Source organism: Sapajus apella, unplaced genomic scaffold (genome assembly GCF_009761245.1).
Source record: "Sapajus apella isolate SASKATOON/1434 unplaced genomic scaffold, GSC_monkey_1.0 scaffold2, whole genome shotgun sequence".
NCBI lineage: Eukaryota > Metazoa > Chordata > Mammalia > Primates > Cebidae > Sapajus > Sapajus apella.
Window position 1 is genome coordinate 13,972,381 of NW_022436942.1, and position 24,428 is coordinate 13,996,808.

Genomic DNA, 24,428 nt, shown 5'->3' on the forward strand with positions numbered 1-24,428 from the left:
CTTGACCATCATTTGTGAAGGTTTTTGCCTAGGAGCTTAATTGCATGGTTGGGGTCTTGTTAAATGAATCATCATATTTGCAAACTTCTTTCATAGTTTTCATTCTGAAAATTGAATGACAAGAAATACACCCAAACTAATTCCAGGCTGTTAGGATTATTTTTTTCCCTCGAGCTATTTTTTGGCACCATTAATTAGCATCTACAGCCTGACCATCCTCTGATGATGGTAAGGTAACCCTGGCTTGTCCCTCAGCTGCCCTGCCTTCTTTCCCAACAGTGCGTTTCTTATACTTTTGAAAGAGAACAACGCTTCTGCATCTGAACACAATCCACAAGGTCTGATGCTTTTGAACAAAGTGGATGCTTCCTCCCTGTGCCTTGAAATTGATATACACTGTCAAAAACGGTTTTCCGAATGGCTTCTCTTTGTCACCTTGTACCAGATTTTCTCCTCCATTCTGAAAACGTGCAGTTTAATGTTGCATTTCGAATCAGTTTCAGCTGAAAGAGTGTGTAATGGAATCAGGGCATCCCATGAATACTGTTAACTGTGTCAGAAATGCCTTTTTGTTTGTAGCTCTGCGTTCCAAGGGGACTGATGACAACAGTGAAATTACACTGGGGGCCTTGCTCAATAATAGGTTCCTTGTCTGTGATGATTTAAGAGAGGTACTAAGGGTGGCTTCTCCCATCCTGGTGCTTCTGAGTTTGGTTTATACTTCTTAGAATCTAAATTGTGGTGATTATCACCTCCTGAGAAGAAAAGTAGTAACTGGAGTCCTTGTCAGTATTTTCCTACCCCAGCGTGTATCAGGCTTCTTTTCAGAAGCATTTCACTCTAACCCCGAAAATTGCGTAAGAAATCACCTGACTCTGCCCCTTTTTGTTATCAGCAAGGATACCAGCGCCCAGAGTTACAGACCATTAACAGAAGCCCACTGTGGAGCTGGCATCTACAAATTCTGATTCCCAGGCCTGTGCCGTTTCTGCCACAGCACACAGCCTTCTACCACCAATTACTCACATATATGTGAATTTCCTCCAAAGCCATGAACCTTCTTAGCTGGAGGAGGGCTTGACAATTAGCCTTTGCCCCACAGTCTTTACCATTTCAGGCTTTGGCTGTCACATTATAGCCTTCCAGGTAAACTCTCAGACCCTAACAACCCAGAAAGGGTAAATGACGGCAGGCCTTTCCTCAGGCATATGCGTGTGAGGAAAGAATTTGTTACTCGTTTGCATGAATCTGAAGCTTTCTTTATAGCTGTAGCCAGTGACACTAGACTACTTTATTTTGGGTTCCTCTGCAGTACGTATGGTAGGTGGTCAATATTTTTATAATATATTTTTTTCTTAGGTAAAACTCTAGTATGCATTGTAATTAAGATGGAGCAAGCAATTGACAAATGTGTGGGTAGATTCCATGCTGCAAGGTTGGCTGATTGCTTAGGAATCAAAGATGGGAATGGAGTTCTGCACTCCCAAGACTCTTTTAAACTAGAGCCTCCAAGCAGTTTACTTTGCTGTTCAGCAAGTTCCCATGCTGCAGAGAGAAGAAACCAAGGTATAACCAAGTAAAATGACTTGGCTTGGATTTGGACTTCAGATATAAGCTTGATCGCTGTCCTTTGTCTTGCTTGGAGGATTTTTAAAACCTTTTACTCCATAGAAATTGGTCTCCTGGACATAATTACCTGCTTCTCAAGTCCAGCAGCTTGGAGATTTTGGGTTTCTTTTCCATTTCTATTCTACAGAGAGATGCTACCTTTATTTTTGAGCTTGACTATATATATGTGTGTATATATACGTGTGTGTGTTTTCTCTTTCTCTCTTCCACTTCGTATGTTAGAGGTCACTGTTGTGTGTCTAGGGCAGAGGGAGCACTTGAAGAAGTAGCTCTGCCACATGGGCAAAGCTTTCTACTGAGGCTGAAAAGCTCTATGGCTATTAATTGTCTCCATGCCATGTTTCCATAGCACCTATTTATTATTTGACTGTGAATTTGGGGATTTTGTATGGTTTTAAGACAAAAGATTTTTACCTTGACAGGGCAGAAGGGCTGAAGTATGCTCTGGAATGTACCTTGGCAGAACATGGGCTTTTAGGCTTTCCGAGGGTTACACAAAGAAAATGCTGACAGTGTGTTCCTGCATTTGCCCTACTGATTCTCCAAACTTCATCTTCCTCTTAAAACTGAATTTATGCTGGGCATGGTGGCTCATGCCTGCCATCCCAACACTTTGGGAGGCTTACGTGTGAGAATCACTTAAACCCTATACCCATCTCTACAAAAAATTTTTAAAAATTAACCAGGCGTGGTGGCACATGCCTGTGGTTCCAGCTACTCAGGAGGCTGAGGTGGGAGGATCACTTGAACCCAGGAGGCCAAGGCTGCAGTGAGCCATGATCAAGCCACTGCACTCCAGGCTGGGCAACAGAGCAAGACCCTATCTCAAAAAGAAAGAAGGAAAGAAAGAATTTGTTATTCATTTGCATGAATCTGAAGCTTTATTTATAGCTGTAGCCAATGACACAGTAGCTCTGTAGTGTACTGAAGCAATGTCATTTCATTTTAGTGAAAGTTAGAAATGAGGGGGTGTGAATGAATTCTACTATTCAAACCCAGTAGCATCCTGTGTGTTAGGGGTGGAGGGAGAACACTTCTGAGGCAGCCTAGAAGGAAAGTTCCTTACTCTGCAGGGTGAAACCACACCACACAACAGTATATGTTGAGTTTTGCTTGTCCTTAAACATGCGAGATATCTTCCAAGCAATAGAAAATGTAATTGGCTGTTCGCTGCCTCACAGCAAGGACATCCTTCCTCTATTTACTCTTGGTAGTGATGTATGAAGGGGAGGTGGCTTTCCTGTCCTGCTGCCACCTCCAGACTCCTGGGTGGCTGTCTGGGCCTTGAACTTTGGCAGCCCCATGGTGGTAAGTAGCCCATAGGTAATGAATATAGTAATTGACTTGGGAGGGGTGGTTCAGTTCGGTTTTGCTTTATCAGTGTTACAGATTGAACACATTGACAGTTTCCCTGTGGCCACTGAATAAATCACACATGGATGTATACTGTCAGAGCCTCTGGGTATAGTTTCAAGTCAGCTCTTGGGTGCCTAGTGAAATATGTGTATCAGGCTGGTACATGATGCCCAGGCTACAGGGGAAGATCGAACCTATTTAAACTTTATTTATTTATTTATTTTTTGGAGACAGAATCTTGCCCTGTTGCCCAGGCTAGAGTGCAGTGACGTGACATATCTCATCATAGCCTTGACTTTCTGGGCTTCAGTGATCCTCCCGTCTCAGCTTTCTGAGTAGCTGGGACTATGGGCGTGCACCACAACACCTGGCTAATTTTTTTCTATTTTTGGCAGAGATGAGGATCTCACAATGTTGCTTAGGCTGGTCTCAAATCCCAGGCTCAAGTGATCTTCCTGCCTTGGCCTCCCCAAGTGCTGGGATTACAGGTGTGAGCCATCATGCCTGGTCTAAACTTCTTTATATGGCTAAGATTAACAAGATCTAACCTTTGGTCGAAGGGCTGATGAATTCTTTAGTCATGCATTTAATCCCTCACTTGGAAGCTCTTCTTATACTTCTGTCGGCAGTTCTGAGCCTGTTTTTCTAGGTCCTTTTCTTAAAGCACAAGTGGTGTAGAAAAGTACAGACATTTTTAGGCTTAACCAGTTCTTATTTTTATAAGAAGATTCAGTCACTGGCTTCTCAGTTAGTGGCTCCTGAAGCAGATGCAGGATAGTTTTGCCGCTGTGCCTGAGCTCCAAATAACGGCCTCTGAGATGTGTGTGGGCCACCTGGTGGAACTTGAGGCGCGTGGGGTTCGTGAAGAGTGGCAGCATTACAAAGATGAATCAGCATTCAGGAAGACTCCAGCTCTCCTGTGACTGCATAGCCAAATCTGGGCAAATCGGTTCCTCTTCAAATTTACAAAAGGAACACACACTTCCTGTAACAATCAAATACTACAAAAATATAGAAAGAAAAATGAACCAGGTGCAGTGGCTCATGCCTGTAATCGCAGCGCTTTGGGAGACTGAGGTGGGAAGATTGCTTCAGTCGGGGTATTCGCAACGAGCCTGGGCAACCTAGTGAGGCCTCGTTTCTATAAAGAATAAAAAATAATTTTAAAAATTATAATAAACATTTTTAAGAAGAAAAATTAACTTTCTCTCCCACTTCCACTGTCCTTGCCGCTCACTCAAACATAATTAAATGTTATCAGGCCGCCAGGTGTCGAGGTGGTCAGTTAGGCAGTGAACCAAACTGAAAGTAACAATCAAGCCTTTCTTTTACTGCCGTAGTGCTGGCAAGAGGCAACGAGGAAAGTGCTGGCTCCCCAGTGTTCACTTTCCCCATAGGACGGCACCAGGTAAAGGTCTGGGAGATGACATGCGCACTGGCAGGAGGGAGTCTCAGTGCCTGGAGCTGTGAACTGAAGGCTTTGCCATTTTGTGGGCCGAGGGATGGAGGGCTAGGGGGAGAAGAGGAAAGACGGGGAGTGGACTTGAGTCAGAGTGGAGAAGTGTCTCAGTGGAGACTCCTAGGCTAGGAGGCAGGAGGGTGTGGGGGTCTGAGTCCCGGGTGGCAGCTCTCCCAGAGGCTGCGGTGCAGGGACTGTGCCCCACGTCCAGTGTGGAGAAGGGAGCTTCTCCCGAGAGGCCTGCTGGGGAGAGCCTTTGTAATGGCCTGTGGTCAGGCCTGAAATGTCGCACACAGGATTTGGGTGTGGAATCAGACTCCTTGTGTAGATGGGCTTTCTATATATAGTTTTTGTTTTCACAAAAGCGGGGTTACCACACATTACTCTGCAGTTTACTTTTCTCACTTAGTGTATCATAGATAACTCCAGTCACAAAGGAGACTTTTATTATTATTATTGAGATAGAGTCTTACTCTGTTGCCCAGGCTGGAGTGCAGCAGTGGCTCAATCTCAGCTCCCTGCAACCTCTGCCTCCTGGGCTTAAGCAACTCTCCTGCCTCAGCCTCCCGAGTAGCTGGGATTATAGGCACCTGCCACCATGCCCAGCTACTTTTTGTATTTTTAGTAGAGATGGGATTTCAACATGTTGGCCAGGCTGGTCTCAAACTCCTGACCTCAAGTGATCCATCTGCCTCAGCCTCCCAAACTATCGGGAGTACAGGTGTGAGCCACACAGCGCCTGGCCTCTGTTTTTTTTTTTTTTTTTTTTTTAATGACTGTATAATGCCTTATAGAATACATGCCAGTCCATTCAACAGTTCCCCTTTGGACAAACATTCTGGCTGTTTCCAGTCTTTGTTCCAGTGAATAATGTCAAAGTCTGGATTGTATGTGTATCCTGTGTACTAAGTCTTTCATTTCTTTAGAATGTGTTCCCAAAAATGGAGTGACTGAACGACTGGATATGCAATTATAATCGTAATCAATTTAAAAGGTGTGACAATTCCCATTCCCATTATGAAAGTTACTTTTTCCTCTTACTCTATGAAAACTACTATATATTTTTGAATGTTTACCAACCTAATGAGCAAAATTCTATATTGCTTTTACTTTAGTGTGCCTTTTCATGGACTAGTGAGATGGAGCATCTTTCCATATCTTTATTAAACATTTGCATTTTTCCTCTGTCAGTTGCCATCTTTTTTCTCAGCTGTTTTTCTTCTGCTTGTTTGTCAAATGCCTGTTGGCACATGTCAGTCCTGCTCTGAGAACATCACACTGAGTTGGGATTTAACAAGAGTTGATATGATCCCTTGAAGAGAAATTGTAAAAGCAAGTTACTATGTGAAGTGAGCACCCTGTTTTACTCTCCTGGTCCCTCCTAGCCACAACACCAAACAAACACTTAATATTAAGTAATACTAGTCACTTAATATTTAGACGAGGGAAATAAAGGCATGTGTTTTTAACTCCAAAATATAGACTTAGAAGAGACAAGTAGTGGGATTTTCTAGGATTTTTTCTCTAACTCAAAATTCTAATTGGTTAGGAATCAATTACCTTTATCCTGTCATGTAGCTAATATTTGGGGCAAGGACCAGACGGAGTGTTTTGTTTTGTTTTTGTTTTTGAGAGTCTCACTCTGTCGCCCAGGCTGGAATGCAGTGGCATAATCTCGGCTCACTGCGACCTCCATCTCCCGGATTCAAGCGATTCTCTTGCCTCAGCCTCCCAAGTAGCTGTGATTACAGGCACCTGCCACCACACCCAGCTAATTTTTGTTTTTTTTAGTAGAGATGGGGTTTCACCCATCTCTTGGCCAAGCTGGTCTCAAACTCCTGATCTTAAGTGATCCGTCCCCTTGGCCTCCCAAAGGGCTGGAATTACAGACGTGGGGCACGGTGCCCGGACTGAGTTTTTAAAACTATTAATGTTTTTGCTTTACCTCTCTTTCTCCCATTCTTGCAGTTGACTCATAAGAACACATTAAACCTTACCGTTCATTGTATCAGAAATAACGCCCGCCTCAGCCTCCCTAGTGTAATGTATACACTCAGGGCTGTCTTTGTGAGCCTCCAATGTATGTGAACTTGGAATTAAATTAATGTCATATAAATTTCAGCTGCAGTCTTTAAAGGAAAGGCTAAGCTTAATATTGGATAGTGTGCTGAAGACCCTTCCCCTCTGTATGGGAAGGGGTGCTGGGTGGGAGGTGACTGCCAGTGGATTAAATCACCTTAACCCCAGCAACTGTCTCATTTAACCTCTGGAATGTTACTCAAATTCTGGCCACAGTAATATCCACAAGTCCAGGCCTGAGGCCCCAGAAGGAAGGTCAGAGCGTGTCCGTAGGTCTCCTGCACCGTCGCTGCCACAGCTTTTCATTTTTGTATTTTCTTAATTTTCTTTAAGAAAAGCATCTCATAAAATAATGAAATACAAGTTAGGAAGCACAGGGGTCCTGTGATGAGAGACTGTAGCTTTAAAGGCATTTCTCTGCTTTACTGATTGTTGAGTATGAGATTTGTCAGCTTTCACATGCACTTCGTTCGCTTTGAAACCCCTTTCCTCTCATTGCCCCACTCCAGATTGGAGACCAGCACTCTGACAAATTGATCCCAAGATCAGAGGAATGAAAGAGAGAAAGATCAAAAGGAAGCCAAGGATCACATAGGAAGAGGCATCGCGATGTAGGCGCTGGGAAGGTTGGCAGTCAAACACGCTGTCATCTTTAATCCATGGATGCCTCTTAAAGGAAGAGCTTGGTAGTTCAAACAGAAGTGAAAAATGTTCTGTGCATAGATGGATTTGGATATAATTATCTATTTAAGAAAGTAATAAACTAGGCTTGCCCCAGCAGTCATATTGTCACAGAACGCAGATACCTCACTTAGTGTGAACTTGAAATTAGAAAACAAAGTAAATGTGATGGGCTGCTGTCTTCGCTGCCCTCTCCCTCCCTTAAGGGGAAAGGCTCTGCCTTGTTTCCACTTGTATTTCAAGGCACTTCTTGGTGGCAACTCAGCCAGATCATTGTCCTCTTAGGCCTGCTGTCTTTTTGCAAAACCAACAAAAAGGCGTATGGATTTTTAAGGGCTCAGACTATATGTTATATGATGTTGCTGCTAAGAAAAGTCCTACTTAGAGCCCTCATTTCTGGATTCTTCTGTTCATCCACTCAAGTCCAGGTCCGTCTTCATTCACTTAATCACTTATCCATCAGCAAGCAGTTGCTACGTGTCTGCCACGTGCCAAGGACTGAGCACTGGAGATGCAGAGATAGCGGCATAGACTCTGCCTGGAAAATATCCGCGGGGTAGTTCAAGACATCCGTGGAAGCCCACAGTCATAGCAAGGACTGGGGAGGGTACGGACAGGCATACGACGTCATGAAGTCACAGAGCAGGGGCACGGAGGGTAGGCCAGGAGGATAACAGAAGGTGTTCAGAGCTGACTCAGAGAAACGGGCTGGCCATGAGAAGGGAGAAGCAGATGTGAAAGAAGTAGCAAGAGTGAGGCTAAAGCTAAAAATACAGGCAAGAACCAGATAATGAGGGAAACTGGAAAAGCTGGGGATCCATCACAGGGCTTTAGGTAGGGGGTGTGGCATGATGAGAACGGTGCTTTAACGTCACCTTTGTGACCTTATGAACACGAGGCAGTGGAGGGCAGAACAGGGGGCTGAGGAAGCAGTGGAGAGCTCCTGAGTCACGCAGATAAGCTCTGATAGAAACCAGAACCAAGGCCCTAACAGGAATCAAGGAAAGAGAGGGATTTGTGTGCTGCTGAGGAGGCGAAATCTACATGCCTGGGTGCCTGTTTGGACATGTGAGGTGAGAAAAGTGAGGAGCCTAGCATGGCTGTCTGTCTGCTGGGATGGGTAACTGGGTGGAAAATTGTGGTGTTCTCAGTGATAGAGAATGCTAGAAGACAGATTTGGGAGGGGGCTGGGGACAGGATCATTAATTTTGAACCTTATTAAGTATGAGCTGCCAGTGAATATATCCAAGTGGATCTGTTTGTTGGCAGTTGGCTGTTTAGGGCCAAGCACAGCAGAGATGCGTGTGCTAGAAAGGTTGTCCGGAATCACCAGCATATTCATTGTTGAAGCTGTTTATCCATTCGCTAAGTATGAGGGGTATACACTCAGGGCTCTCTCTGTGAGCCTGTGACCTGTGTGCCACACAAGGCCCTGCTCTCAGAAGCCTCACATTTGTTGTAATGCTCTGCTGTGGCCGCCTTGAAATTCTCCATTTTTCATCAAGGGGCCCTGTGTTTTTATTTTGTGCTGGACCCTGAAATTACATAGCCCTGCCTACAATGGCCTGGCACGGTGTGCCACAGTAGGGGTGCAGTGTTGATGAAGACAGGCATGGTTCTTGTCCGGCTTACAGGCTAGCATGGAAAGCAGACAGTTAAATAATCAATTATAAAATGTGATGAGTTCTGTATGAGGAGAGGGACCAGGCTAAGGGAACACATGTGGAGGGATGGAAATCTAATCTAACCTAACCTTGGGGGCTGAGGAGTTAGGGAGTGACAGCACCCAGGGAGAATAGTGAGACAGAATCCCAGTCCACAACACCAAAGAATGGAGGGAGAAGTCAGAGAGAGAATGTCCTGGGAGTTAGGAGGGAAACCAGGAGAAGGCGTATTCCTGGTGCAGGGTTAGGAGGCAGTCAGACAGTGCCAGGGAGATCAAAACAATGACATGACCAGTAGCTGTAGCAACAAAAGGGCCGTTTGTTGACTCTGGTGACAGTAGCTGGGTGTAGAGGGAGGCAAGATGTTAATTTACCTCTGAGGGATCAATGGGAGGTGAGGAAGTAGGTAGCTCCTGAATGTAGATTATTGTCAATTTATAAGGCTTAGGTTCTCAGGAAAGAAAAAAGGACATTTCAAAGGTGGAGTTTGGAGTAGGAGAGTATCATTTGTTTGATTTTGCTCTTGCCGTGATTTTCAGAGTGTTTTAGCAAGGTTTTGTTCTGTGGGCAGAGATCCAATGGAAAGAGAGGTCGGAAATACAGGAGTGGGAGTAACTGACGTCGGGAGAACCTTGAGGTGTGGGAAGTGACAGACACGCTAGCTCCGGTCAGGAAGAGAAGAGGAAAAGAGAGCTGAGGAGCAGCAAATTTCTAGCTGAAGGCCCCTTTCCTCTGTAAAATCCACCCCATGTGACTTGGTTAAGTGAACATCTGCTGCCTTTTAGTTCTTTTCTCTTCCTGCCTCAAATTCAAGGAACAGTTTCTTCTAAGTTCTTTGATCTGCTCGTAGTCAACAAACATTCATTGGGCTCCTGCTCTGTGACAGACACGACCTAAGCCTTTGGAGTTCCCAGGCCCCCGAGCTCCTGACACTCAGGTCCTAGAGGAGACGCTTCCTTGGCCTGATTGGGCATCACTGGCTCTTCCTAGCCCATGCCTGGGAACTCCACTGCAATTCAGGGGCTGTGCAGAAAAAAAGGAAAAGGCTAAAGGTAGCTGTAGGCAGAATCTTGAAAGAGGGGATTACCTTTGGAATTTATCACACCAGCTCCCCGGGATTCTCAGGGGCCCTCTAGATCCTGTAAGATTAGGCCCAAACCTAGAATTTCCTGACCCTGCCCCCTTTCAAATTCTCTCAGTCCTGTCAAAACTCCTACTCCCTTATTATAGTCATACTCACCTGATAATTAGGACAAAGACCATTGGAATTAATTCACACTGATTAGTGAATGGTGGATAACACCTTGATGGGGGTGGGGTGATAGTGATTGCATTTCACAAGTGCCAAGTTTATAAGAAGGCATCTTTCACTTAGCATATTTCAGACAGCATAATAAAAGTGGCAAGGAGTATTATAAGAGGCCTCATCTTCTCACAGCCAGTTCCCCTAAACGTTTCCATTTTCTCACATCTTCCTCTGCTTTTTTTTTCTCTCCCTAGAGTCATAAGTTCTCTAAGGCCCCTAAGATTTTTGCCATCATCTCCTTCCTCGGCTGGACTCCCCCACTCCTGTTTCTATGACAGCAGCAACTAGGGCACAGGTGGTGAGGGGTTGGGGGTGGGCTCATGACAGCTGCAGCCATTTATAGGGATTGTTTCCAAGTCAGGGACTGCCTCTGCATTGGGAGGGAGAGATGCCTAGAGGCTTCTTGGCACAAAGAATGTAGCCTCCCTAGAATCAAGGAGGCATCCACTCAGATGTGAGCTGATTGAAGGCATTTCCCAGGTTGGTGGCTCCTCACCGAGAAGCCTGTCAGGTCTCAGGTCTCCAGCTCCCTGATGCCTGGGAGCTGTTGGGTTCATACAGAATGCAATTCCCTAAGCCACTTCCATTTGTTGTAGAAATGGCAACATTCTGCCACAACCGATCGATAGCTGAAAAGTGGCTGTCAGGAACCACTTTGGAATCAGAAGGTCTGAGAACAGGAGGCACCGCTGGGAATAGGCCCAGGAAAGGTTGCTCATGGTTATCGATCCTGCAGCCTCTCCTGTAGACATCTGCCTCAGGCAACTCTGTTCTCTCAAAAATCCTCGACTGGGCAATAGCTCTTTATACACATTTTTTGGAGTGTATGAGTTTCCTGAGTCTTGAGATGAGTGGGTTTTTTTTCCCCTGGACCCAGGATATCACCCTAGAAATTCAACAGTGTAGGCCACACATTCTCAGATTTCAGTATGCTTATGAATCACCTGGTGATCTTATCACAATGCAGATTCTAATACAGTAAGTCAGGGGTGGAGCCTAAGAGTCTACATTTCTAACAAGCTCCCAGGTGAAGCCAATGCTGCTGGCCCACAGGATCGTTTGAGTAACGGGAATCTGGAACTGTACTGTCTGTTACATTAAACACTAGCCATATGTGACTGCTTAAACTTAAAGCTAAGTTAATTAAACTGAAATAAAATTAAAAATGCAGTTCCTTGGCTGCACTAACCACCATTTAAATGCTCAGTACCCACATGTGGCTAGTGGCTGCCATATTGGACTGCACAGACAAGAGCATGACCATGATCACAGATGGTTCCACTGGGTAACCCTGGGCTCGAGCAAGACTGTTGCATCATTCATCCATCCATCCATCCGTTTATTCACTGAGCGTTTGTTTTGTGCCAAGAAGTATGCTTGGTGCTGGAGCATTTAGGCACAGTTCCACCTAGCAGAAAAAGTAAACATAAGCTAACTGGAATGCGGTACACTAAAAAGAGAGATGCCTCCCATGTTGTGAGGGATCCAGAGCTGGGAACAGTGAACTCTGCCGTGCAAGTGGGAGAACAAAAGCATCTCTTGGCATTTCATGTGTGATCTGAACCAAGCAAGGGTTGTGACAGAATCAGAGCATTTATGAGATTGGCTACTGACAATGCGTTTTCACCATTTCAGGGCCATAATCATCAGAAATGGAGAAATTATCCCCATGTCTTCAGAATTTACCCCTGAGACGGAGCGCCAACGACTTCAGTACCTGGTAAGAGTCATGTAGGCTTGGCAGAGTGCAGTGGCATCAGGGGTGGCATCGGAGCTGTTCTGGAGGAACATGTTGCTACTGACTTGGGAGCGGGCTCACCACATTCAAATGACATATGGTATTAACTCCCCCACACACACCTTCTGGATCACACATCCTGGCTCCGTGTGTGACGACACACGCCACCTCCGCGAATTTATTATTGTGGCTGATTTTCTCCCATCTGTGACCAATTGAAGACACGGTATGCTCTGTTGTTTTGTTTTGTTTTGTTTTGTTTTTAATGACTCTTATATACAATGTGATGTGCCGTTTGGAAAAACACAGATACCTTCTTCCGTGGCCCGCTCCTCACTTTAACTCAAACAGGGAACTTGGTCTGATTCCCATTGGGAGGAAGAATCTTTGCCAACATGGCAGCTCCAAGATCTCTACTGACACGCCACTACTTCATGCTCAGATATGAAGTCTTACAGGCCCTTTGGGAAAGGTGCAGGTGTCAGAAAATCTGTTTCTATCCTGAAAATAAGTTCTTTATGTAGATTATTCTCTTTGGAATGAAATTATGAAAGGGCTTAGTGTTCTGGGAAACAGAATAGACTCACTTCCCTGTCCAGATTCCAGGGGCAAGGGTATTAGGCTCAGAATCTCAGTTTGAAGTGACCGTGGTAATCACCCCAGGTTACTTTGGAGCAGATACTCTAGGGACTAACCCTGTGAATCATAGTTTTGTGGATGAAATATTTTCTTGCCAACTGGATTTCTTTGTACACAGCATAGCTCAAGTAGTGACCATCTGCTCTTAGAAAGAATTGATCCAGGCTACTCTAAAAGGTCTTTGTTTGTGTGTCTGCATTTCAGTATGTGTGATCAAGATTTAATTAATTTGGTTGATTTAGAAGGTAGCTGTGCACTTTCCCTCTGTTCCCTTGTCTGTGTTTTTGTTCATTTTATTCTATAAACTGTGTTGCTTTAACTACTTACTTGATGTATAAGACAGGAGGAATCGAAGATGATGGTAAAAACAGTGCTTCAGTCTTTCACCTACTGTTGCTTTCTAACCTTTGCAATGGTGTCTTAAGCTGATAAACTTAAAACCACTACTAGGACTACTAGGGAACCCAGGCTTCAGACCTCTTCGTTTTCTTTGGTAGTCTAGACAGGTGGAAAGGATCCCACCGCAGCCAACAGAAGATCTTCATTCTGGCCCCAGCTGTGTTACCAGCCCAACAGTTTTGTGCAAGTTCCATAACCTTTCCAGACCTCCGTTTAGCACTCGCGAAGTGGAGAGCTAGACGCTAGGGTCACCAAGGACCTTTGAGCTGCAAGGGTCCCTCCAAGTAGAGTTCACTACAGCTGGCCTCTCTGCCACCTGCCTGGCTTTCTCCACTCTATTCCACAAGGCTACCCAAGTGACCTTATCACACACTTGTCACTCCCCTGTCTAAAAGCCTTTGGCTCCCCACAGTTTACAGAATGCAGACTGCCCTTCTTGGCAGACCTGGAATCCTGGCCCTCGCCCACATCTCCTGCACTGTCTCATGGTTGCCACCACCACTGCCACCAGGCATCCCGTGCTCCAGCCAGAGAACCACTTTCCATTTCCAGAACATGTCACGGTTTCTTTGATCTCTCACCCCCATGCCTTTGGAAATATGGTCTGCCTAGATGGCCTTTATCCCTTCTCTGTCAGGAAAACTCCTCTTCATTCTTTGAGACCCCAGCACAAATGTCACTTCTTCTGCAAAGTGTCCCCTAATCCTCCTAGAGAGTCAGTCCCCAGTGCTTGTACCACAACGTCCAGATCCCTGCAGGGTGGTGCTCAGCATATGGTGTTGCTCATTCAGGTCTCTGTCTTGCTCTCCAGACTGAGCTCTGGAGGGCAGGCCACTTAGTCACCTCATACAGCTAGGATTGCACACAGCACCTGGCACAGAGGAGATGCAGAATCAGTATCTATTTACTGAATGAAACATTAAAAACAGGCTGGGCATGGTAGCTCATGCCTATAATCCCAGCACTTTGGAAGGCGGAAGTAGGAGGAACATTTGAAACCAGGAGTTCAAGACCAGCCTGGGCAACATGGCGAAATGCTGCCTCTCCAAAAAAAAAAAAAACAAAAAAAAAACCGTTAGCCTGGCATGGTGGTGTGCCTGTAGTCCCAGCTACTCAGGAAGCTGGAGTGGGAGGGTTGTTTCAGCCCGGGAGGAAGAGGTTGCGGTGAACCGAGACTGCACCACTGCACTCCTGGGGCAGCCTGGGTGACAAAGTGAGACCTTATCTCTTTTAAAAAAAAAGATTAAAAACAATATTCATGTTAACTTTTAGGTCGTTACCAAACAGTCCTTTCTCTTCTGCCCTCCTCCCTCACATTTCACAGCAGGGCATGAAGCCCTTGCCTCCCTTGCCTCTGTGGTACCCCATCCTCATCGCCTCCTGTTTTTTGTTTTTGTTTTTGTTTTGTTTTCTGTTTTGAGACAGGGTCTCACTCTGTCATGAGTATAGAGTGCAGTAGTAGCACAGCCGTGGCTCTCTGTGGCCTCCACCCTCCAGGCCCAAGCAATCTTCCTACCTCAGCCTCTCAAGTAGCTAGGACTACAGGTGCACCACCGTGTCTGGCGAATTTTTTTTTCTTTTGTAGAGATGGAGAGTCTCACTGTGTTGCCAGAGCTGGTCTTAAACTCCTGGGCTCAGGCAGTCTCCTCGCCTCAGCTTCCCAAAATGCTGGGGGTCATAAGCATGAGCCACCATGCCCAGCACACCTCCTGCTCTTTATTGAAATCCCTTTCCTATTCAGGTTTCGGTTTTCCTACGAGAGGCAATAAATAATAAGTTAACTTTCTGCACTTTCTGTTCTGAAATAATTTCATCATTTTCACATTACAAGAATGGACTTTGGAGGTTGACTTGGTTGGGGGAGGGTTAGGAATGCTGACATTTTTCAGATTCCCAAATGTCAGTGGTATCTTTCAGGATGGTTGAAATACGATGCATGTGGCTTCAGATCTCAGCTTGGTGATGTAAGTGTATGTAATTTCCACAGGGAGCTTCAGTGGTTCCCGGTTTCTTCATCAGTATGGGACAGAAAACTTCAGAAGGCTACATAAGGACTAAATGAAATAATGCATGCGGTATTATTTTATGACACACAGTACTACTCATTTCGCATTGTTTGAGGAATTAAAGTCTTACCACTATAAATCTGTCTTCATCTGTTTGGGCTGCTGTAGCAAAATAACCAGAAACTCTGTAGTTTGTAAACAACAGAATTTATTTCTCACAGATCTGGAGGCTGGGAAGTCTAAAATCAAGGTGCTGGTAGAGTCAGGGTTTGGTAGGGGCTCTACTTCCTGATTCACAGATGGCCATATATAGGTTTTTAAACTTTACGTGGCAGAAGGGACAAGGATGCTCTCCGGAGCCTCTTTTCTAAAGGCACTAAGCCCGTTTATGAGGGCTCTACCCTCATGACCTAATCACCTCCCAATGGCCCCACATCTACATACCATCACATTAGGGATTTGGCTTCAAAACATGAGCTTTGGGGAGGTACATTCAGTCTGTAGCAAAAATCCCACTGGCCTGCAAACCAGAGTAATGTTTTTCTCTTCTTATTTAGCAGCCATTTCTAACATTGCTAAGATAAATGCATATTTTGGTGTCACTCTTGAACAATCAGTGTGGACACTGTTAATACAGAGAACTGAACCTAATGTCTGAATTTTTTAAAAGTGAGAATGCTATCCATATCCTTTTTAATCCTCACTCCTAAGTCAAATGGGCTAGTTCAGTTTATAACTAAAAACATTTCTCCTCAGACATCAGGAGTTTAAATGATCAGAACATAAAAATACCCTGAGTTAGAATATTCATAGCATAGAATAATCTTATGGTGAAATCTTTATGGTAAAATATTTGAGGGAATTAGGGATTACTAGTGTAAAATCTTTAAAATAGTGTCGGCTAGGCACGGTGGCTCACGCCTGTAATCCTAGCACTTTGAGAAGCCAAGGTAGGTGGATCACAAGGTCAGGAGTTCGAGACCTGCCTGGCGAACATAGTGAAACCCCATCTCTATTAAAAATACAAAAAAATTACTTGGGTGTGGTGGTGGGCACCTGTAATCCCAGCTACTGGGGAGGCTGAGATAGGAGAATTGCTCGAACCTGGGAGGTGAAAGTTGCAGTGAGCCGAGATCTTACCACTGCACTCCACCCTGGGTGACAACAAGACTCCATCTTGGGGTGAGGCAGGGAAAGCAGTATCAACTACGAGAGGAAAATAGGAATGTGCTGTGGATTTCTCCCAGCCCAGCCCAATCATGAGTTGTGTATGACCTCAAGCTTCCCCTTGCACTGTGTCTCTGAATCTCCTTTCTTCCTGAATGAAATGGGCAGCAATACCTCCTTTTAGCTACTCATCATATGCTCAAAAAGTAAAATGAAAAGTAATCGCATGGTAATTTAAAATACAGTATACTGTGTTACGATTTTAAATGCATGTAATCCTACTGATTCATTTTTTTAAACATTTATTCCCTGAATGCTTGCGATATTGTTTAGTACAATGATAGTTGTATCATCTTCCTTACATGCCCTCACCAGTTAGTAGTCACTGAAAAATTCACAGTGTATTCCTTGTTCTTAGGTCAAATCAAATTTTATATTTAGGGTATATGAAGAAACATCTGTGATAGAGGCATGAAAACTCCTGGGTCCCTAGCCACCTGATTGGAGCAGATGCCTGCAGTCCCAGGTCTGTTTGACTTGTAGAAATGGTTAATGATTTTCTTGCTGGTGAAGGAGGTAGAGTCCTTTCTACATGAACCATTTTGATCTACATTGAAGAGGAGTGTTCAGTGTTCTTGGTATTCACAGTCTGGACGTTCAGGGATTATAGAACCGGAAGCAGATTACAAGATGATGGATGTGGCAGGCACATTCATTTTGTTTGGTCTTGCATTCTGACCTCAGAGGGCCCTTCAGTGCAGCTCTCTGGGTAATGTGAGCTTTGTTTCATAGATTCTCAGGCTGGGTGATTAATTGAGCAGGCTTGAGGGTTTGACATGTTCACACAGAATGTGGCAGGTGTGTGATGAGGGGTTCAAGGGACAGGCACTCCTGCCCCAGTGCCAGGGAGAGCTGGTGATCCTGCAGTCATGACTAACCCTTGCTCTTCTGTTGCTGGGTTTTGTTTTTAATGTTTCCAGGGTGATTGAAATAAAATATTTAAGGGGCTTCACCAAGCTAGACAGAAAGTTTTGGTAGAGTCAAGGCTCAGATAGGAAGGAAGGGGGTCTGGGTTGATGGACATTTCACAACAGATTTTACTGCTCTGATGTTGTGGCCTCAAGGAAATCACCCCTGCTTGTTTCAGGTCACTACCAGAAATGGATCTCCCTCAGGAGACCTCCATAGCCCTGAGGTGTGAGACTGATGGTTTTCCCTCCATTCTGCCGAGACCGTATTTATAAACTCTGATTTGATTACATGAAGATGTGCTGGTGTCATCATATCTTCAACGAATGTACTTCTGTCCTTGCAGAGTAATCCAAGTTTGCAGCTGTTTTTCATCAAGGGCAACGTATAGAAGAGATGAACGTGGGTTTCAAATGCACATTTGATGAACACAAGTGCAACAGAATCTGAGGTGATTTCTTGCAGTGTCCTTGGAACTACCCCCAGCTCTCAGCGCCTTGCCAGGTTCTGTTTGTCTGCAGTTTCCCTGGTGCTGCTGGGCTCTCTGGGATTTTTCCTGCTCAGGAGTTATCTCCAGAAAAGTAGTCCTTAAGCCTGAACCTGCTTTGAAGACAGGAGGCTATAATTGGGGAGGTTCAAGTGTGCTGGTGGGGCAGAATGACAGGTGCAGCACCCGGCGTCGCACTTAACCTTGACAGCAGGTGACTGAACCTGGCAAGCCTGGCTTTAGTCAAAAAGAGACAGTTGCACCATCTCTCTGCCTTGCTCCTTAGGAGAATGTCTGAGTCATAAAGAAGTCCACTCAAGTCCCACCTCCTTCCTCATTTAACCCCCTTTCATCAAACGGCATATGAGGTTCATATTTTCTGATTATAAAATGGCAGGCTAAAACCTACTGTGGCATTTTTTTTTTCTATTTACAATAGGTTCCCAGGATTGTGAAGAAATTTAAATGTGAACTTCTCTGAAAATCCTCATAAACCAGGCGGAATTGTATTTGTATTCAATTCTGTAATAGCTTACACATACAAGCTCAGTTCTTGTTACTTTGAGATTTTTGACAACAAATTAAGACCCAGAATTCTTTATGAAAGAATCCAACCCATACATACTTGAGTCTCGGCCGTTTCACAGTTTTCCTTCTTTTTTTTTTTAACCCAAACCAAAATATTTTCTTCCTGCACTGTAAATCGGGCAGCCAGCCTTGGCTCTGGAAGATTGTCCCATTTGACTGTTAGCGTGACCGTCAGTGATCACCAGTGGCTTGGCTGACATTACTCATTTCATTTCATTCTTGACCTTAGACTTTCTATCTTGATAAATCATCTTGAACTATAAGGCTTCCATTCCTCTTGTCATATAATCTGATGAGGTTTTACCCCTCTAAGGGCAAGAAAAAGGAGAGATTGCTCAATTAAAAAAAAAATTGTATTATACATGGAAAATTCTCATTGTGATAACTTTCTCCCAAATGCTACGAGGTCTGAACATTTAAAAAGTTAATTGATGTATAAGTTTTAGGTAGAGGATTCTAGTTTTTAGTCAGAGAACTTGACAAAATATTCCCCGTCATGGAAGCTGCCATCTCATTTGACACATGAGTATTCTTACTTTCCAGATTCTGCTGATGGGGGTTGAAATTGGAACAACTCCTTTGAAAAGAGTTTGGCAGTCTCCCCAAAGCTGAAAGTACTGTGATCCAGCAGTGTTACTCCTAGGTGTGTACCCAACATGAATGTGTACGCATGTTCACCAAAGACCAGGGCGTGCCATAGCAGCACTGTTTGTAATAACCCCCACGGGAACTCCCTGAAAGCCCTTGGAGAGTAGAACGGCGTTCACAGGATGGAGTGAACGTACAGCACCGAGAACGAGGAAGTTGTAGTTACACACAACATGGATGAATCTCGCAGACTTAACACCCCGCAGAGAGGGCATCCCGTAGGGTTGCAGATGAAGCACAGAAACAGGCAGGGCCAGTCTTGAAGTTGGAATAGTGCCCCTTTGGGGCAGTGGCAGTGATTGGATGTGGTCCTGATGATGGAGCGCTGGTCCCAGGGTGCTGGGAGTGTTCTGTTTCTTGATCTGGAGGCCAGCTACACAGGTGTGTTCAATTTGTAAAGCTTCATCAGCTTGTATGCATATGAGAAGAGCACTTTACCACATATAATTCACTAAAAAGTTGCAGTAGTTTTGCTTTCTTTAACTCTGTGTGTCTTTAATTACCTGCACATTACCCCTTGCAGGAAAGGCCCTCTTTGGTGCTGATGTCTGCGGTCCTGCCTCCTCTCTGCTGCACCCTCTTCTCTCCTAGGACTACCTCCAAGCACTGTGCTGTCTCACACTTCCCTTCCTTTGCTGTGGCTACACTTGCGCCAGAGCCCTTGCCTGACCAACTCTTAAGCTCCTTTGCAGATTCTCCCTGATCCTCTTCAGTGTGTGCCCCACTCTGTTCCTTAGTCCCTGCAAATGGCTCCGTTTCCACCTGTAAGCCTTCCTCAGCCGCCCTCACTCATATGTGTGAGCTCTGAGCAGGGGGGCCTCTTTTTGTGCTCTTTGAGCCCCAAACGCCTAACCCCTGGTACTTAGCATGTGTTAGTTGCATGAGTCCCTTTGTCTGGTTACCCCAAGCCCTTGGACAGTCTCCTCCTTGGCTGACACTACTCACTGGCCAGCTGGTCACAAAGCAGCAGGAAAAAAAATTATCAAAAGGAGGAAAAAATGAAGAAGCATTTTGTATTCCCTAGTAAGCTGTTTTGAGTAACCGCAAAGCCCCATCTCCGTGCCCACTGGAAGGCTGGTGCTCAGCCCTCCACTGGAGCCCTGGTGGCCCTAGATGCCTCCCATTACCAGGTCTAGTTTCCCTCCGTGGGGTCTGAGTTCCCTGCTTCCAGCTCCCTTTTCTCCTTGCCCTGCCAAGGTGCTCAGGACTCTCCCTGAGCCCAGGAAGGTGGAGCTCAGGGCCATGTGCTCCCGAGTGAGACTGCCTTGGATTCAGATTGTTCAGCTACTCTAGACTTCTGGCCTCCCTCTTCCCTAGTGAGAGGCTTACTGGAAGATTCTGGAAGGTGCCTCTTCTTCAGGCTTGTTCCCTCCTGTTATGCCTCCAGCCCTCGGGGTACTGGGAGATTGTCTTTGGCATGGAGTTGTTGTATTTTTCCACAGCGCGGTGCTCATCTCCCTTCTCTTCCTTTGAAACCAGTTTCTGCTCAGGACTAGAGAGGAGAGTGGCCTTCAAAAGACATCCAGCTCCCCTATTCCAACTCTGGTGTCCTGCCCTGACACAGTCAGTTATTCCAGCATCCTTTCCCGAGAGGTGTCCTTGTTCCTGGCCAGATAGAACCCTGTTTGTAAGTTTCCTTTTTTTAGCTGCTGAGATCACTAAGTGAGGAGAATATGTCCTATTCTCTTTTTAACAAATCTGTGCTCTTTAGAGTCCCGAAGAGTCTTGGTGACTTGCCTTTGGTCTTGCTAGGGCAGAAGTAAGCAGGCTTTTTCCCCCAGGTGATATTTGTGGCACACACAAGAACTTGGGGTATATCCCCAACTCTCCCCTCATTTAGTAGTTCTGTTGTGTTTCTTTGAAGGAGGCCCTCAAAATTTAGGATTAAAATGGAGGTATAAGAAGAGATCCTCTTTTTTTAAATCACGGGATGGGCTGGTACACTTTAAATTGCATTTTAAGGCTGGGCATGGTTGCTCACCCCTGTAATCCCAGCACTTTGGGAGGCCAAGGTGAGAGGATCACCTGAGGTCAGGAGTTTGAGACCAGCCTGGCCAACATGGTGAAACCCCGTCTCTACTAAAAATATAAAAATTTGCTGGGTGTGGTGTGGGTGCCTGTAATCCCAGTTACTCGGGAGGCTGAGGCAGGAGAATCACTTGAACCTAGGAGGCAGAGGTTGCAGTGAGCTGAGATCACACCATTGCACTCCAGCTTGGGTGACAAGAGCGAAACTCCATCTAAAAAAAAAAAATCAGGAAATCATTAGCAGCCTAACAAATTTCTGTCCCAACAGAGTTTGGGCTTGTTGTTTATGGTAAATTCAAAGTGAAATCATTTTAAGGACTCAGGACTCCAGACTTGAGCAATCCTTCCAGAGGCACAGGCCGGTACAAATGAAGTAATTCTAGCCAGTCATGGTCACCTGAATTCTGGGCAGGCCCTAAGAAGTTTCCACATCCCCAAGTTGTTTGGCCACTCTGCTTTTGCCGACAAAACATCTCTGCTAGCCTGGTGGGATTCTATGGCTTCCACATCCTTGTGTTGGAGCCAGACCTCTGACTTGGTTGCCTCTTCTCCAGGATTTCAGCTTTCCCTAAAATTATTAGAACAAGAAACAGTAATGCTCTTCTCAACAATCTTTTCAAACTTGCTTTAAACACTGAGTTCTCAAAAAACTAATTTTTAGAGTTTTTTTCTTTTTCAAATGAAAGTAATCTGTGTCCAATGGTCGAAATATCCGTGATTGTGGGTACATTAAAAAGAAACCCCTCAGATAGCGCTTTTGGTTTTTTTGTTTATTTTTGTTGTATTATATATATATCCTTTAAGTTCTGGATACATGTGCAGAATGTGCAGGTTTGTTACACAGGTGTACACGTGCCATGGTGGTTTGCTGCACCCGTCAACCCATCATCTACGTTAGATATTTCTCCTAATGTTATCCCTCTCCTAGCCGCCCAACCCCCAAAAGGCCCCAGTGTGTGATGTTCCCATCCCTGTGTCCATGTGTTCTCATTTTTCCGTTCCCATTTATGGGAGAACATGTGGTGTTTGGTTTTCTGTTCCTGTGTTAGTTTGCTGAGAATGATGGTTTCCAGCTTCATCCATGTCCCTGCAAAGGACATGAACTCATCCTTTCTTATGGCTGCATAGTATTCCATGGTGTATATGTGCCACATTTTCTTTATCCAGTCTATCATTGATGGGCATTTGGGTTGGTTCCAAGTTTTAGCTATTGTGAACAGAGCCACAATAAACATACATGTGCATATGTCCTTACAGTAGAATGATTTATAATCCTTTGGGTATATACACAGTAACAGAATGGCTGGGTCAAATGGTATTTCTAGTTCTAGATCCTTGAGGAATTGCCACACTGTCTTCCACAATGGTTGAACTAATTTACACTCCCATCAACAGTGTAAAAGCATTCCTATTTCTCCATATCCTCTCCAGCATCTGTTGTTTCCTGACTTTTTAATGATCGCCATTCTAGCTGGTGTGACATGGTATCTCATTGTGGTTTTGATTTGTATTTCTTTAATGACCAGTGATGATGAGCTTTTTTTTTTTTCATATGCTTATTGGCTGCATAGATGTCTTCTTTTGAGAAGTAACTGTTCATTTCGTTGCACACTTTTTCATGGGATTGTTTTTTTCTTGTAAATTTGTTTAAGTTCCTTATAGATTCTGGTCATTAGCCCTTTGTCAGATGGGTAGATTGCAAAAATTTTCTCCCATTCTGCAGGTTGCCTGTTCACTCTGATGATAGTTTCTTTTGCTGTGTAGAAGCTCTTTAGTTTAATTAGATCCCATTTGTCAGTTTTGGCTTTTGTTGCCATTACTTTTGGTGTTTCGGTCATGAAGTCTTTGCCCATGCCTATGTCCTGAATGGTATTGCCTAGGTTTTCTTTTAGGGTTTTTATGGTTTTAGGTTGTATGTTTAAATCTTTAACCTATCTTGAGTTAATTTTTGTATAAGGTATCAGGAAGGGGTACAGTATAACATTTTTTAAAGTATTTTGATGACTATACATGTGTAAACTTGTGTGCATGTAAGACTATATACATAAACTTTTGTGATTGCACAAAATGATAGACTAACAAGCAGAAATGTTTTCCTCTAAAACCCAATAGGTTTTTACAAATTGTGTGCAGCCCATGTATTTTAGCATCTCATTTTTCATTGAGCAACCATATGTTTGCTCTGTTTGTACTAAGTTCTTGAGATGAGTTCCTTTAACACCATTAACTCCATAGGGTTTGACATATGCAATCGCAGTAAGTATTGAATGTGCCAGTAAGAAGGAGGTGGGTGGTGATTTCTTTTAAAAGAAATCGGAAAATACATCACAGGTACACATGGAGTACTTATAAATTCTATGGTAAGCATGATTGTGACAGGAAATGAATCATGCCACCTGCGCTGTGTCAGTTTGCAAGAGAGGAAGAAAAATCAGTAGGATGGAGAAATCTAAGCGTGTGGCAATCAGTATCAGTGGGGGGGGGGTTGAATATGACAGTATTTCCTTATAACTAAGATACTTTTTTTTTTGAGACAGAGTCTCACTCTTTCACCAGGCTAGAGTGCAGTGGTGTGATCTCAGCTCACTGCAGTCTCTGCCCCCTGGGTTCAAGGAAGTCCCCTGCCTCAGCCTCCCGAGTAGCTGGGATTACAGGTGCACACCACCATGCCCGGCTAATTTTTTTGTATTTTAGTAGAGATGGGATTCCACCATGTCAGCCAGGATAACGCCAATCTCCTGACCTCATGATCCACCCTCCTCAGCCTCCCAAAGTGCTGGGACTACAGGCATAAGCCACCATGCCTAGCCTTGTTGTTTAACATACATGAATGTTATATTTGATTATTACTACCAGCCAAGGGACCTGCATGACATGTCATCTCCTGGACATATGTAAACAAAAGGGCAGACACCTGCAAGGGCAAAAAGATTTCCTCATCCATCACAAGCCCCCCCCCCCGCCATAACAAAAGACAAGATTAACAAGAGAAAAGCCAACAAATCTGTTTAATGTAAGTTTTACATGATGCAGGAGACTTTACGAGAAATTGAAGACCCAAAGAAATAGACAAACTTGTTATTTTTGTGCTTAAGTTTGAGGAAGACTGGACAGCCATGGAGAAACACAGTAGGACAAAGTGGGTATGATCTGATGGGAATAAACTGGGGAGAACTTAGCAAGGCTGTTTGTTCAGATTCTTCTGTATCCCTGTGTCTTCAGAATTGAAGATGTATCTTTCCTCTGCGTATGGGGCAGGCACCTCTGGACTGAGGATGCTGTGACCCAATTCAGGGGAGAGGGACAAAGGGAAGTTGAGAGACTTTCGTGTTTCTGCTGTTTCCTCAGATGCCAAGGTGCCATATTTTGGGCTAGAATGTCCTGACCCCCATCATGCCAAACTTTTGTGGGATGGGTGTCCAGCAGCTTGGAAGAAAATCCCACAAACACAAATGAAGTGCTTGTTAAGCATCACTAGATCCAACTAATAGTGCGGAGGAATTTGAGGAGGTGTGAATCAGACTTGTTTAGCCACATTCCTGAAGTGGGAGTCAGAAATAAGCTGGCTCTGGATCGTGGTAAAGC

At 44.6% G+C, this 24,428-nt stretch overlaps 1 protein-coding gene across 2 annotated transcripts in view; it reads left to right on the forward strand.

Moving 5' to 3' along the window:
- PPM1H (protein phosphatase, Mg2+/Mn2+ dependent 1H) overlaps nt 1-24,428 on the forward strand; it is a 291,024-nt gene that overhangs the window by 171,742 nt on the left and 94,854 nt on the right. For both annotated transcript variants that reach the window (XM_032288665.1, XM_032288673.1), the window contains exon 5: nt 11,810-11,894. In XM_032288665.1, coding sequence (XP_032144556.1) covers nt 11,810-11,894 — 85 coding nt within the window. The remainder of the gene's footprint in view (nt 1-11,809; nt 11,895-24,428) is intronic.